The sequence below is a fragment of the Dendroctonus ponderosae genome, unplaced genomic scaffold, assembly GCF_020466585.1.
Source record: "Dendroctonus ponderosae isolate FM_Combo_2020 unplaced genomic scaffold, Dpon_F_20191213v2 Dpon_F_20191213_4, whole genome shotgun sequence".
NCBI lineage: Eukaryota > Metazoa > Arthropoda > Insecta > Coleoptera > Curculionidae > Dendroctonus > Dendroctonus ponderosae.
The window spans coordinates 5171632-5188883 of record NW_026018611.1 but is presented as its reverse complement, the minus strand read 5'-3'; the positions used below and the strand labels follow the sequence as shown (position 1 = coordinate 5188883).

The following is a 17252-nucleotide window of genomic DNA, read 5'->3' as shown; positions in this document are numbered from 1 at the left end:
AAAAGACGTGAGGAAATTCTGTCTTTTTTAAAGACAAAAATTTTTGAGGCGAAATACCCAAAAAGAAGTTTGTAAAAAATGAATCCGCCTCAACAGTATAGAACTTATCTACAAAGCAGTTTGAAAACCAAGAAAAAAATGAATCCACCTCAACCATATAGAACTTATCTAAAACTAACTTGGGATGGCACAAAAATGTCCTCAATAAAATTAACAAACTTTTATATGTATTCAATTGACTAAATCGCTTAAACAGTTGATAAGAAGCTGAAATCAATCAGCTTTCATGTCCTATTTTAAGGCGTTGAAATATTGAGTGATTTCGAAAAATTGACAACAAAATTGGCTCTGCACCTTGATAACAAACCACAAGATAATAATGATAAAATATTGCCAAACAAATGACTACAAGGCACCGATAATATCGTGTGACATTTGATTTATCGGGTTTTATTTTCGCTTTATTTCGCATATAATTTGCATATGAGGGGTACCATATTTGGTTCGTTGCAGAGGGAAAGATTAAGTGGTTTCCGGAATTATATTACTCTATGGTCTAAATAGCAACCACACCTGGAACCTTGTTTTGGGACAAATATTTCCAACATTTCCTGGCTAATCGACCAGAAAACGTTCCAAAACTGAACGCCAAAATTGAAGATTTCTTAGGCCCTAATCTGGACGTTGAATGAAAAAATCGAGAAACATTCCAGGCGGATTGACGCTCCTCTGGGATATTTATGGCCATCTTTGAACGACCAAGGAGTTGGACAGGTTTTCAGGTGTTCAGGGCCCATTGTTTTCGAAACTTCGATTCGACATGGTCACATTTTAATCACATTCCAACATGTGAATGTGAATGTTGATTTCTTTGAAAAATTCCCGAAAACCTCTTCCAAACCTGTACAATTTCAATATGCTGTTTACGTGTTAGTTTATTATTTGTAGACTCCACTTAAATCACACGAGTTATGCTCAGTCTCAATCTTAAGTATCTTTAGTTGCTTAGTACTAGTAAAATCAAACACGATTATTCGATGTACATTATTTTAGTTACTTTGGCCGTAGCCTTAAGGCATTCGTAACGGTTTCTCAATGAAGTCCAACCTATCTTCACAGCACCTGAAAACAACTCAGTTCCAAAGATAAAATGCAGTAATCGAAGCCAACTTAACGCCGTTTTATCTATGCATCAGCTCAACAAACTCAATCTCTTGAAATAGCCTGTAGAATTATTGAAGAAGAGGAAAGCTGTAAAATACTAGAAGGCAAATGTGATTTTGGCCATTGGCAATTCTGCTAAATACACGCCACGTTCTTTCAATGATATATTATCAATTTCCCCATTTCCTGTATCTACGAAACAGCCAGAAGAGAAAGCGGACACTGAAACATGGACAGTAGTATCGACGACAAGATCTAGCTGAAAACCAGTACACAAAATCCTCACGATACTTCATAATTATCGATGTAAAACCGACGTTCCTCCGTGTCTCTTAAGGTTATCTGATTATCAGATAGAGCATGTGTTATCTGATACAGCCACTTTACAAATGACTTATTAAAATGGGCATGAAATTGAATTTTGGTAGGCTCGGGCACCGTTATATCTCAAACTAGTCAGGAATTTGTTTAAGCGTCACACACACAGCGAAGAAAAAACACCAATTAAACGAATAACAAAGTGAAAAAATATCGTCGGATCAACAGAATGAGATTAGAAGACGCTTACAGCAAAGCGGTTGATAACAAAAGCCGCCAATTCGCAAAATAAATTCAAAAGTTCCCGATATATCGGTTAGGAATTTCCAATAGAACGACTATCCAAGAGGCATTAGGAGCAATTTCACCATATCAAATGAACGGAGCAGCATCAACATCAACCATACGGCGCGATCTTTTGAACAGGGCATCAAATTAACTTTATCCGAGGTAAACGAATCCTCATCGTTTCAACTTCCAGTTTCCTCCCGAGTTTACATTTTCGGGAAATGCAAATGGCAAATGGAGCCAAGAAGGAAAGCGGGGTTGCTTCCAAAGAACCAAAATTTGACTTGAAAAAACCAAAAGGTGAAATAAAATTATTCGTATCGTTTATTTCATATTTTTACGTTTCGGCGAGACAACAGCGCCATCATCAGATTTAAAATTCAAAACAAACCCATAATTGAGAAACATTAGATTCTTTCTAGGCTTGGCCGTCTTCAAAACCTCACATTTATTTCAGAATAATTCAAACAAATGTGAGGTTTTGAAGACATCCAAGCCTAGAAAGAATCTAATGTGTCCCAATTATGGGTTTGTTTTGAATAACCCAGAAAAGAAAAAATATAATAGCAATTACACGCAGTCGCAAAAATAAATTTGAAAAAAGTAGCTGATTTAAGTGACCAGAACTTGATAAAGTCTGTTAAATGTATCTGCATAAAAGCATGTTAGATGATAAAGCTTGTATGATGACGTTGACCAATGGGGTCGAACTAATTCCGGCGAATTGTATGCACAAATAAATAATCTGCCCCGATACCGAAGTCATTGGAAAACTGATTTATTTAGTACCGACCGTGCTAAAGTGCGAACACCCACTGGTACAAATTATGGCGCTGGATGAATGGAAATGAAGAGTTTATCATTTTGTTGCATGAATGAAATATGCACAGTCTAATGACTGTACGAAACAAATGGTCTCTGATTTTTGAGAATGTTAAAACCCGCGGCTCGTTAGTGTGGGGTGTGGGAACATCTGCATGAGCCTGTTCGCAAGAACACTGTTTAAGAGCAAAATCTGCCTGGGCTCATCAACTAATCAGTGAATTTCAAAGGACCATTTCAATCCAACTCTAAGAGGATTGAGATAAAGATGATTTTTCTTCCACAAAGGCGACATTTCAAATGCATTAGAATACGTAATTTATCACAACACAAAACGTTGCCGAAGTCCCGTCCATCACGTCCCGAGAGAAATCCAGAAATCTGCCGAATTGAAAGCTTTCCCTGTTATTAAAGGATTATGTTGTCACTTATCAAGGGAATACAAATCTGCTCCGATTTTAACTTGATTTAAACTTGGCCTTTTTACCATCAAGGGGGTGGATTTTCTAATTCGGAAAGTAGTCGAAAAGCTTTGCATTATTGTGTTTATTTTGCTGTTTTAAAAGGCCCATTAGGACGTCGTTAAATGAACATTAATTTCGTTCAAGTTCTCAAATGGGAGAATTAAACCGTCTGATTTCAGTGTTGTGGAACAGTGAGAGAAAATTGCACTACTTTCTCTGAAGAGGCCATCCGCAGCTTTGCAGCCACTAATTTTTCAACAGCACTAACTTTCTCCATCCCCCTAACATTTCCTGCGAAAAAAACAGATAAAACACCGCAATTATTCGGCTGATTCTAAAGCCCTGCTCAAAGACAAGCTCAGAGTCGCATCACTTTTACGTGAATCCGCCGCGGAAAGTGCAACTCAGCTCCTGAACGAAAATTGTAGTTGTTCCAATGCACCTGCATCCCGCGGGGGCAGTTTTCCAGATCGAATCCCGATTCGGTTTGTCTGAATTCAAAATCCCATTTTCACTGTCAGCGTTTGTTAATTGATGCAGATAAACGGCGAGCAATGTTGTTGGGAGAATCGGCGGTCTCCTCGGGGGAGAAGTTGTTATTGCCAGACTGGGAGCTGGAGAACAACCCCTATCAGTGACCACTCAGGAACATGGCCTCTGGGGTCTCGTATGCGTTCCCGATGTTTGGTTACGCCTTATTGGCTTGTTCGCTTCGTTCAGTGCCGTAGTTTCTGCAACTGGATTCAACGTTCTGGCTAGAGCAAGACCCTTCACAGCCCGTCAAAGGTTTCCAGGCAAAGGCAAAGGACTTTGATCTAGAGTTGGCCAAAGACGCTCTATTCCCTAGTCCCGCGTTGATCGGGCTACTCCCACGTTCAGCTGGATTTTCGTGGAGTTCCCACCAGACGAAGGAGTGTTAAATGAGGCGCCACTGCAATTTTTCCGAAGCTGAGAGCAGCAATACCTCTATATAGTCTTTAATGAAAAAGAGGACGGGGATGTTACGGGCGAGCTTTTACAGAGTATCGCCAGCAAACTTATTATCTCCCGAGGAGTTGTTGACGCTTTTTGTTATTTTTCCCCAACTGAAAACTTTCCAAGCAAACGATTTCCGCAGATTACGCGGTGGCAAAACTAACTGAGGATTTTTCAACGTTGAAGAAATCGCTTTCTTGCCCAAACATATGGAACAGATCAATTGTAAATTGCCATAAACATCGCGTTTTCTGCACAAGGCAGGTCCCAGTATCAATTATTAATCTTGAAGGCAAATCGAACACGCAATAACATTTGTGGGCAAACATAATAACGCAGTTTCGCTATGTAAGGAGTGATATTACCGAAACGTCAACATATCAAAATCAGAACGTTATTCATACTCGTTTGGCCGAGATTTATTGTACGAAAGAAATATATGCACTTGCCACAGTGCGACCCAGATGTTTTTGCCGGCAGAGAGCGTTTTTCTTTTCAAATTCACTGATTTGCAAGATCATATAAGCATGATTTGTGGGGTCGCTGAAGTGGTCAGATTTGTGGAATTCGAATGAAATGACTCCTGAGGAATGTTCCTCCGAAGTGAACGTAGGAAGGCAGATATTCTGTTTCTTCTTCTGGACTATGCCATCACAAATTCAATAAACCAACCGCAAAAAACCTCATTTGGTTCGCGAATTAGCTGGAATGCTTACAGGTACCGATACGATGTCGAAGAGGAAGTTCGCATTATTACCGGGCTTAGAAAAGAAACGCAAATGTAAACCATTTCGAACTCTTTATCAGGATCATTATTTCTGCCAGTTCTAACAGTTATTGGACCGTAAAAGTGGTAAAGCGGAGATACTTTTCCGATACAAATCGGCGAAACATGTTTATTCCCAATTTATTGCTTCCCACAAACTAACGCCGAGTGCCATAAAGTTGTCTCGGTGGAACATCAAATTGAAATTTACAAAGTCAAGACAAGTGAATCATTGTAGAGAACGATGATGATATTTGTCAGGTGAAATGTTAGAGATTTTCAGGTTTCTTTCGTCACAGTCATCGTTTTTTGATGACCAAAGTTAGTTGAAAACTGGTTATATTTACGTTTAATGAAACCGAGAAAGTTGAACTTTTTAGCGTCAATTTCAGTTTAAAAACCTTTAGATTTTAAGCAAAGTTCTTATGGATTGTTAAACCAAAAATTGTAATAATCAAGAACTGGCTGAAAGCCTAAATTTTGACCATGATGAGCAGACAGATGATGATGCTATTCCTTGCAATGGATAATAAACAATGAATTGAAACATGATAACTACAGCAGCGCAAAAAATAATTCAAATGAAATAATTGAACAAAAAAGACACTAAACGAAATTAATTTAAATAATGAAAGAGCTGAAAGTGAATACAGGTAAGAAGAAAATTCCTCGACCAAATGGAAGAAGTGAAAATAATGGAGATGACAACTATGACGAAGAAGAGAGTTTTGCACAAACGAAAAAATACAAAGGTAAGAGGAACGGGAAAATGCAACGGGTTATGATTTAGTAAGAATGACGGTAAAAATGTCGGTTAAAGCAAAAAAAAACTACCCACAGAAGTATTTTTCAAATGCAAACAAAGAGAGAGTTAGAGTTTGTAAAACAATATTTGGAACGCTCTCGGAAAGTCATTAAAGGCTTTSGATCTTTTGATTCGARGTTGAAAACGATCCTAATTTATTAATAATTAATATAACTGCTTCTAAGCTGAAGAGCCTGAATTTACTGTCGATCAGAGTCTGTTGAAAAGGAGTCTTCCATTCAAAGAAAAATATCTGGTAGAGTTAGAAATGTGCCAGCCACCAGAAATGCATCAAAACCCTACGAACTCCAATATCTAAAACACAGTTATTTTAAAGATTTCTCTAGGCCTTATTTCCTGCTCAGAATTTAAGAGCCCTAAAACGAATTTAAACTAGAATATTCTGAACAATTTATAACGTTTTCTATTGGAATAATGAAAAATATGAAACTTACAAAAATGGGAAATCGCCCAAGACCATATAAAAATAAATTGAACATAAAACAAGAAACATTTTATCACTTTCACTCAATAAAAAACACGATAGAGCAAGATTACCGTGCATTTTATGATTCGTTTGAGCATAATGGAAACATATATTTACATTTTTCAAGTAATAAATATATGGTTTGTCGACTAATTCTTAATGGTTCTTCTTGAATGTTAAAGTATCAATACATTTTTTGAATTTAATTGCTTAAGTCCCCCACAAAACCCATGTTTTTTTGTTCTACATGGCCTGAATGCAAAATTTACGCAGAATAAACCATAGATAGACGCAACAATATTTTTATTCTGTTTTATTTTCCTGACTGCGTGTACTCTTTATTATATTCTTGTCTTTCCTGGGTCTCAGTCAAAGTGTGAAGTAAGAATTTTGAGTATCGTTTATTTAATTACGTTTCGGCGCGACAATAGCGCCATCATCAGATTTAAAATTTACACAACCTACAAACTCCAATTCACAATTAAAACATGTTGTATAAAAACTATAATTTATAAAGCGTTAAAACATTCATCAGTTCTGGGGGGAAGAAATTCTTCCTTTTGGTAGAGCAAAACATTTGAAAACTTACCTCATGATGGGTAAATATTAACGTTCTTTTAGGTCTTTGCCTTCTTGAAACCCTAGATTTGTCTGTCTGTAGAAAATAATTCAGACAAATTTAAGGTTTCAAGACGGCAAATACCTAAAAGAGCGTTAATATTTACCAATCATTCGGTAAGTTTTTCAAATGTTTTGCTCTCGCAAAAGGAAGAACTTTTCCCCAAGAACTGATGAATGTTTTAACACCTTATAAGTTATAGTTTTTATACAACAGGTTTTAATTGTAATTTGGTAACACTCCCGTTTTCGTTCCCCAACAGATACTTTACTAGAACACCTACAAACGCAACTGAACTAAGGACTAATATCTGTTTGTTTTGTAAGCCAGGATTTTTTACTTTTTTTTTATTTTCTTTGTATAGCTGATTAATTTATACGAACGTTAGGAATAGGAATTAATTTTAGAATAAGCTAGGCTAAGGCACATATATACTAAACAAGGGCACAAAGACCGATTGGGTCGATAGCCTTTTTCTGTAGGAAATAAAGATTATTTATATATATATGTAATTTGGTGTTTGTATTTTGTGTAAATTTTAAATCTGATGATGGCGCTTTGTCGCGCCGAAACGTAATTAAATAAACGATACTCAAAATTTTTACTTTACACTGTGACCCAGGAAAGATAAGAATATAATAACAATATTTTTAGTTTTTAACTAGATGACGGTGACGATTTCTGATTCCCCCAGTATCTCCTAATGTTGCTCATTCATCGGTCAACTTATCTGGCCATTATCATTACGTGCCATTACTAGGTATATTTTCTATCTATACATCATTCGGCCCCTCATTCAAGAATTTTGGCCCATCAATCATCTTCCGGGACCGCATATAAAGACGTAGTATAATTTATTAATTAAGTTATCTTCCGTGTTAATGCTCAGAAAGGAGGCAATGCTTTATCTGGCCCCGATACAGGAGGGGAATTCACACAAAACAGCCAAACTGGATCGAAAAAGAACTTTTCTCATCAACCTTTGTCTAGAGGAGTTTAGAAAATGTCCACGGTTCATCATCAAAGTCAGTGTTGCTCATTCTTATTGGGTGCCCAGCAGCTGATCCAAACTTGCGACCTCAGAGCAGATAAACGATCCAAACTGGAGGGAATAGGAATTGACTAAAAGAGCTGCTGAAAGTTTATTCAAATGCTTCTTTCCAGACTTTTGCAGAAACCGAAATAAATCTGGGCATTAATTGAGGCTCAAAGGAACCAGTACGGTTCTGCGAGTTGCATCAGAAAGAATACAGTCGTCCGACAGATGAAATATGTAGATTAGTATCGATTTGACAGGCCCATTTGGAATGTTCCCGTACAGATAAATCAGACTTGCAGCTACTATTGTGAAATGTTTGCTGTATTATATTTTCATCATGCATGGCCACCGCAGGCATTGCCATTAGGCTGAACCAAGAGATCTTCTTTTATTATCCATGACAGGTTCTGAGACCGCGAACCCTTAACTTCTATCACATCTGTTGAATAGCTAGAAGCTTCGAAACGCGTTAAAAACCAGATAAACTCAATTGAACATACGAACATTGATTGCAAGTCACAAGTTAAGTGATGAGATGGAATATAACGTTTTCCACCTGTTGGCACTGATTTAACGCCGATCCGTCTCCAAATTATGCCATAAAAGTAACGAAGAATCCAACAAAGCGCCTGAACGGCATTTCATTGCCACGTTTAACATTTTATCAGATTAAGTTACACGAAGTAATTAAAGACTGGAATAGCGAGCAGAAAGCTAATAAACATGGCGAGAAAATAGTTTTCTTTTAAATTAACTGTTAACTTGCTCAACTTTCTGATTACGTTTTTATTTACGAGCAAAATTGTTTGAGAAAAACACGCATCATTATCCGGATCGAGAAAAAAAGTACAAACCCGACTTAATAACAGTGACCAGTTGCTCTCCATTTGCCACCCAACACGATAAAATATCGACGGATCAGTTGGTATGCTCATAGTGAGTGATTTCAGTTTAATAAATTATGCGACTTTAGGTTTTTACACGATATTCAGGCCTTATAAGAAAGAGTCTCGCGATTTCTTATCTCCCCCCATGGCATGGGCAATAATTTATTAAAACAAGTGATCGCGATCTGATTAATTTAATAAAACCATTAGCGGACCTTTTCAGCCTTACTTTACGAAAGGTTACGCCGTAAGTATAAGTTATTAAGTCGACTCGATCAAAATGGAAAAATGATAATTCGATTCGATGCCAAGAAATTTACTTTGATCTTTAGCAAGACTTGTTTCCATCATTTAGCACGCTTTCATTAACTTTTAAGTACAAGTATTAGTGCTCTCATGTAGGTCGAGACTTTAACGTATTTTTACCGTCCGTATTGTTAAATGCTGCTCTTAAAACGACTGGATTCCGAAAATAGATCAATGGCTACTGAAACACTTATACTTTTGATTTTCAGGGTGTTTCAATTTTTGCATAATTTCAACTTTTTCCAAAAAAATGTATCTCCCAAACGGTTCAAGCCAACGAAGCTGCGCTCTTTTGAAAAAAGTTGTTTAGAAAAAAATTATGTAACCACCCAGAAGTTTTGACAAAAAATGCGGTCTCCAGAGGGCAGTTTTGAAGTTAAAAATGTTTTGGTGCTAATGAAAGTTGCGCCATTTTCAAGAAATTAGTATCTTCCCAACAAAGGCCCCGATCTGGAAGGTACTGGCAAAAGATGAACGCAAATTAAACATTTTTTGCTGCTCAAAAAGGTTTTTCGGATTGACTGAACCGAATTGAGCGAGTTTTGACTCATTGGAAAGGGCTTTTATTTAAAAAAACTTCCCATTTACATCCGATCTACTGCTGTATATCCGGTCTCTAGAGAGCGTATTCTTGGAAAAATTTCGGAAAATTTGCGTAAAATTTCGCGCTTTAACTCGAGCCCAATTAACGACAGTTTTCCATGGGTGCCTCTTCTAAACGGCTCAAGCCAACAGCACGAGGTTAGGCTCATTTGAAAGAAAAATGCGCTTCCTTCAGGAGGTTTGGGCAGTTTTGAGGAGAAAATTGTCTTGGCGCACCTTAAATGCAACTCACTTGAAAACTTTTTTCTATTTTATGCTTTTTTTTAGTTTCAAAATTCCAAAAAAATATAGTATCTTTCAAACGACAACTCCGATCCGGGCGCGTTTGGCCTCATTAGAAAGATAATTTTCTCCCCGTCATCGCCCCATTCAAACCTAGCGGACGACGTCTGCAGCCTTGAGCCTTTGAGTTTTTTTCTGAAGAAAAAACACCGGATATCAAAATTCGATTAGACACAGAATTTTGAGAGAATTTAATGATCTTTTCTTGTCTTTTTGAATTTTGAAAAACCTCAATTTTTTATGAGTTATGAAGATTTTGGACGACGAAGTCGACAGAACAACTGTTGGCAGGAAAACAGGTAGTTTTCTATGCGATTTTACGGAAAAACGGTGGCAAAAATCATATTTGACTAAGAGAAAAGCTAATTTAATGCACTGCAAGGCGGGTATCAAATTTGGGCAAAAAAAAAGAAAAATGCCTGAAAATAACGGAGGAAGAATTGTGCGAATATTTCTTTAAATTTCCAGTATCGACAACAGGTTGAAAAATAAATGACCCAGCTAAGTTTGATAAAATTAACTAAGTTTACGCACTTAAATTGCCGATATTTCGGTTGTCACAAACCTTCAGATTGCCTGAACCGAATAAAGCGAGTTTGGGCTTTTTGAAAAATGATTTATTTTCGGAAAATTCCCCATTCGTAACCAAGCTGTTTGGGATTCGTTTGTAGTCACTACGCGATGCTTTCTTGGAAAATTTTGCGTGAATCTGCGTTCAGATTAAGTTTATTTCAGTACAGATGGATATTTTGAACGATTTTGAGTCAATTTTTGAAAACTTTCAATCCATCAGGACGAGTTTGGCTCACTTGACTGGGAAACGTGTTTAGAAAAAGATTTTTAACGACCCAAAGGATCAAGGATCAATCACCCACTTCAAATGCAACCTTAAAGCGTTTTTGGAGGTTTCAAACTTAGATGGTTTCTATTCTGGGAAACTATTATTCAAGGGGGAGATTTTGATATTCCTTAATGGCGTCTTTTTTAAATATAATTGGCTTCTTTTCAAACAAATTTACATTGATAACTGTTGTTTATTTACCCAATCAACACGTTTTGCTTTAACGTATGCGCAAACTGAAATACTATCGGTCATAAATACGCTAAGCAAACGCAAATTGCCAGCATTATCAAGCCAAAGTAGGGTAATAAATTTGGAAAAGTGCCAGCAATTACAGACAATTAGTCTAATTCAGATTAAGTCCTTCGCAAATCGGACTTTCATCGAGCAAACTAAACTGATATTGAATTAATTACAACAAAGTATTTTCCGAACCGATAAATTCTCTGGGCACAAAATCCCCTCCCGATATTTTATTATAATGCTCTCTTTCTGCTGTTTAAGCCACCTCGTTTCTGCGACGAAAAGATTCGAAAATTATCTCGTTAATTAGAAAATTACCATTAAAAGAACTTTCCGGTTCTCGGGCGTCAACCTGAAGATATATTTTATTTTAATGGATTGTAGAGATTACCGGAGTCTGGAAAATAAATTGCGTATCTTTCGCGACGTTAAAGGGACGCTAAATCTACAGTTGGGAAAAAAGGAAATTTACTGCTTTTAAAATGAAAGCCACTGTTGAGAAACGTGCGAAATCAAGTTAAAAAGCTCAGTTGTATAAAGGCTGCCCTGGAAATAATAGCGCATTTAAAGAAAGCGATGAGAAAAAAACAAACGCTTAGACTTTGATTTTACCAAGCAGATAAACACATTAACTAGCCGATATAAGGATGGAAACTCTACGGACGAATGAGTGGGAAAAGGCAGTTGTCCGGATTAGTGTGTTGGAAAGAGAATGCGAAGCTTGTAATACAATGCATTCCTTGTCCAATACACGCATTCACGCGTCTGCCTTGTTCCACTCGCTTCAAGCTTCATGGAAACAATAATTTGCCTCTTTGGAAGCAGAATGGGGACAAAAGGAAAAATATTTGGAAGATTATTACTGCATGGCAAGCCATGAGCAAACTAAACAAGTTTTATGATCTACGCAGCATGTTCAACCGCTGAAAAAAGGAGCAGTGTGTCTAACTGATGTATTACCTATAATTTAATATGTTCTACAAAATCGATTTCCTTTTGGAACCAATCTATCATGTGTTTTGAACTCGAGGTACCACCTTACATATGGTTTGATTAATAAGATTAAATGTCCGTTTCGATCAAGATAGAGATCGCATTTTAATCAGATGCGATCGCATTTAAATTGCTTGCTGCCTTTTATTGACTATTTAATTACACTATCGAGTAATTTAAGGAGAAAATCAATTGAAGTTTGTAGTTTTACCAGAGGTTCAGTGAAGTGAGCGATTGCGCAAGTGAATTTGGTTATTTGATATTCATGGAAATGTTTAGAGCTGAAGACGATGTGAAAATGTAAACCAGTCATTTTTTTGGTGATAATTTGGATTAAGATCGACTTTAAATGTTCGTGAACTCTTTGGCTAGTCGAAACATTGGGAATCATTGTTGCTCGTAGTTTGTTGAAAGTATGAACTCACAAGACCCCTAACAATTAACCTCATTAACTAATCTGCTTTCTACTAAAACGGAATTTCAAAACAATCACTTTTGCTTAACGTTTGTAACATCTTAACCCTGACACGGTCGCTCTTTTTCCGCATCCAAGTGCACATTGAAAACACATCGAAACTGACAAACTGCAATTAAATAATGTCGCAACACTAATTAAAATTATTATTTATGTCTTTGTTAATTAATTAGCGATGCCGTCGAGGTTCGGCCCACTTGGGCTAGAGAACAGCCATATTATTATCAAATGCAGTCGTACGATAAATCAGGGGATTTGTTTGTGATTTATGCCAGTTTTGCACGTTTTCGTTGTTGGCTCTATTCAGCCCAGCTGGGATCTTATAGTGCGACTTAGAATTCAAGCAATCTTGAAAGTAATTGTTGATTTATTTGCTTTTATCTTGCAAATTGGAGAGGCCGGGCATCCATAACGTCCATAACGGGACGCGCTAGTGCGGCTTGGAGCGATAAATGAAAAGTTTTCATAGCGAGATTTTTCGTAGATTTACCCGAGCGACTTTTCTTGGAATATTTGAAAAAAAGCGTAGTTTTGGCAGCAAAAAATGCAAAGTTTCACTTACGTTTGCATGCCTTGCGATGAGTAATGGCCTTAGTGGGGTCTCGATAATAACCTTCGCGGCAATAGTGGCAATGTCTTCCTGCGGTGAAATGCCGGCACTTGAGACACACACCTCCCGAAGTTCTTCCGGACAATTTGTACAGTTCCATGTTGAATCTGCATCTACGAGCATGCTGGTTGCATTCGCAAGCTGAAACAAAAAAATTAATGAGCATTCCAGAAGAAACAGTCGGCTGCGCAATTTATTGAACATCAAGCTGACCTGCACAAGCTCATGTCTTGTAAAGAAGTATTTGATCGCAGTTATCATCAGCAGATTTTAACGTCTTAAGAAATAAGGGCAACATTGGACTGGATGGGCATTTTTTAATCTTCAAGAAATCGGAAGCAAAAATTTCCAACTCTTAAAGACCCTCGAAGTTCTACAGTTTACATCTCGTTCTAATTGCCCTAATCAAACCCGCAAAAAATTCCCTAGCTCCCACTTAAAGTGTGGCAATTTGTACAGCCGTTTCCTTCGCCTACAGTTAATCAAGCATTAGCGTTGATTGCTTATTGGAATGCCAAAGCTTTGGTCATCAATTTCCTGCCTGCGTTTCCATTTTGGCTCCTGCAGACAGTCGAGAGCACTATTAAATGCAAAGTTTACCGGAATTGATTAACCGCCTAACTGAATTTGCAACTTCCATTTGATACAAGTGGCCGACAGGTTTCTGATAGTTTCTGTAGACGACAATTAGAAATTACTTATGCAAAGTGTTCGTAATTGGGGTGTACGCTTAATGGACGAGCCGAAACTGTAGAAAAAGTTCCTGTCTGTATGGAAACTCAATTGCAAATGAAGAAGCTGCGTTGTCTGGCTGTTAGACACAGCTTAATACTGAAAGTTGCCCTCACCTGGAAGGACGCAATTTGAAATCGGGATTCCCAAGGAAAAAACAAACAACTAATGAATGGTGACGTTCAGGTATCCGCTAATCCCTATCGTTTTACGACCTGTCTGCTTACTAAACCCTACAGCGCGAGCTTTAGAAGTACAAAAAGCTAATTTGGACGCTGAAACTCGAGATGAGATCATTTCTTGGCTCGTGCCCCTTCTTAACGCAGACGGAATTAGCTTGTTTAGACGTTACCCTTAAAATGTACCATTCCTTTGCCTGTTTGTTTGCAAGCTGTTGAAGCAGCTTCAAGGCAGGCAAAGTGCAAACTTTTCCACCTGTGTGAAGAGCAGTTGCAAGCCGAAGCGGTAAATGATGAAAGAAAACAGAAGAGAAACGAAGACAAACTTAAAAATCAAGCCGTCAGCCTCTTAATTGGCTGCATGAGAATTTGATCGACAATTAACTCCTTGCACCAAAGCGCTAATTAGGACAGTTTACTGTTAATATGAGTAACCCTATCGATAAAAGCAGAAGAATCACTTCTTCGCTCCATCACCGACAATACTGAATAATCAACTATACAATAATTGCGAATACTTAATGTCCAATATTGAAGTGTAGGCATTTTTTCGGCTGCGTTGAAGCGCTTCTCCTTATTCATTAATCAGCCGACATACCATAGCAAAGGTTTGCCTCTATATGGGGAATTCGAGGCTCTCTAATTATTTTAATCCTGCATAAAGCCACGTCATTAGCACAAATCCCCGGAGTGCATGCAGTCATTTATTTTGTACCATCATTAATCTCTCCTCAGTCGTCAACATTATGATGGTCAAGGGTGTGCGTTTGCCGTTTTACAAAGGGCTGAAAGCGTGTTGAACTTTACCACTACTTTGTCTTCGTTTTGCTATGTGGTTTCACCTGTACTAGATGATTTTTAGGCGCTTTTCCTTAGAAAAAACACTGGTTGGTTAAAACATGTTTATCAGAGGAATTGTTGCTTGAAGCGACATCAGAAGTGCTTCTTCAACAACAAGCACCAGAAAAATTAAATTTATAAACGAAAGTTTGACATTTAATTCCAAAGCAACCGGGTGCTCAACTGTCCGAAGCGATTCTTCAGGAAAACAGCTGCAAAAATAGACACCCGCAGAAAAAATGTCCAAAAGCCACAGAAAGCCAATTGCCAACTAAAACGAGCAAAAAGTTTGCAATATTTCTCAAAGTAAAGGAAAAGCAATTAACTTTTCGTGAAATATTACTCAAAACTACATAAAACGTTATGTTTTAATCKACTTAAAGATGGCACGATCGAAACACTCATTTTGGAAATAGAAGTGACAACATTTAAAGATTTTATAATGAGGAAACCAGTACCCAAGTGTCTTGAAACTTTCTTTACTGGGGATCAGAAGATAACGGCGCAAAAACTACATTCTTTAAAAAAATCTTTGAAGGAACTAAAGACTCAAGTGAAGCGAAAATCGCAACGCAAATACACGGAAGCCTAATTTGTTGACTGATGAAGCTCACATCTTGATGCCTAAAGCGATYCTTCAGAAGAACATGGTGCAAAAATGAAAACCAGCACAAAAAGTACCCAAATTTCAGGAATTGTTTCTGAATCATCTAGGTTTGAGGTAAAATACGAGTCACACCACAAATGCTCCGAAGCTCCTTRATCGATTGCATTCTGATCGCTAAGGTCTTCAGGCACGTGCTTCAGAAGAACATGGTGCGAAAACAAAAGCCATCACCAACAGCCCAAAGTTTTAAAATTCCTTCGGAAGAAACCAGAGGCTCGACTGAAACCAAAATCACTGAAGCCCAATTTATAAACTGTTGCTGCGCCGAGCAAACCACCTCTGAAGATGCGTGCCTCTCGTGCTCGCGAAACATTAGGCCGACATTTTCTTCCAGGTCTAGTTTCAAGCAATGACCGCCTGAAAGTCTAATTGTAACTGAAATTGTTGTAAAAAAAAGCAGCGTAACGGAGAAAAAAACCCACTCAAAAGTGTGAAAAGTTTAACATTTGATCACGAAGGCACCAGTTGCTCGAAATAAGTGGTTCCCTCCACAAATGCTTTGGAGATTTATTTATCCATTGCCGATGCACGCATTCCGGGATCAAAAGTACTTTTTTCAAAAACAGATATCAGAAGATCATGGCGCAAAAGTAAAAATCTATAGAAAATTTGATTCTTAAGGAACCAGATACTCAACTGAAGCGACAATTAGGTCAGATACAGCTGAAGTCATGTGAATTATTGACTGATTAAACTCACATTCGGAAATGCGACTCAGAATTACATGGTCAAAAAAATAAAAAGCCGCACAAAAAAGTCCACAGAAAGCCAATTTCCAACTAAAGCGAGCAAATATTTCACAATATTACTAAGGAAAGGCGTTGGAAACGAAGTTCTTATTAACGACCAGAAAAGTGTGCTGAAGCAATTAACTTTTCTTAAAATATTGCAGAAAATTACATCAAAAATGAAACTCCCAAGGCTGACGGAGTCAGTTTTAATCTACTTAAAGATCGCTGCTAATCACTCATTTTGGAAATTGGTTCTGAAGGAAAGTGTGTTAGGGAAATTAATTTTCTAGTAGTGCAATTTTATCATAAAATCCAAGTTTTTTGAGGACAATCCTTCATTTGCCAGAGCAACTTCAACGCTTCCTCCCAAATAAACCTGTGTGAACAAAAGGGAAATGAGGAAAATTGCGATTAGAGAAGTACGCCTATGCGTGCCCAATATTAGGAGCAAGGGGAGATACACGCATTTATACACCCTCTGGTTTAATCTAGTAAGGGTTAATTTATTTTGGATTCCGATTACGCCGGGGCTACGTTTCTTCTATTATTCATCCTCAAGCTGCGGAACCGTCGTTTTGTTATTTGTCGATTCAATTCGCTTAATTTTCCACTGCACTAGTCGCAACAAATTACTGTTTGTTTGCCGTTTTATTTTACTTTTAAGCCTCTCTATCGGGAGGGATGAACATAGACGCTATTTGCCATAGGGTGACGACTTCAACTGGTATAACAGTTGAACTAAGTGAGGGATTTCAGCCCTTTGTTATCTGAAATTTGACATGGATTCAGTCGACAACAACGCAGATTCTCGTATTTATATTGGATTTTCCATCTTTTGACTGGGGACTTCCACATGCGGAATTGGCTCAGTTTAACCGGAGAGATCCGTCTTTCGTCCCCCAGGACAAGAATCCGGGATCTCCATTAGAGACAATAACATTCTGTTTGCCAAGCATCAGGCCGAGTATATTAAAATCTATCGATTTCTTTTGGGCAAACAATCACGTAATCGGAAATGCGGCTGCTTTTATATGACATGAATATGTTCGAGACAAAATACGGGATGGTTTTGCACATGCATCGGCAAACCATCAATATTGACTTGACTTCAGCGGA

At 37.7% G+C, this 17252-nt stretch overlaps 1 protein-coding gene across 1 annotated transcript in view; it reads right to left on the bottom strand.

Annotated features, from left to right (window-relative positions):
- LOC109544095 (netrin-1) overlaps window positions 1-17252 on the bottom strand; it is a 101017-nt gene that overhangs the window by 18805 nt on the left and 64960 nt on the right. Inside the window, exon 2 of the mRNA XM_019914135.2 lies at window positions 12940-13128. Coding sequence (XP_019769694.1) covers window positions 12940-13128 — 189 coding nt within the window. The remainder of the gene's footprint in view (window positions 1-12939; window positions 13129-17252) is intronic.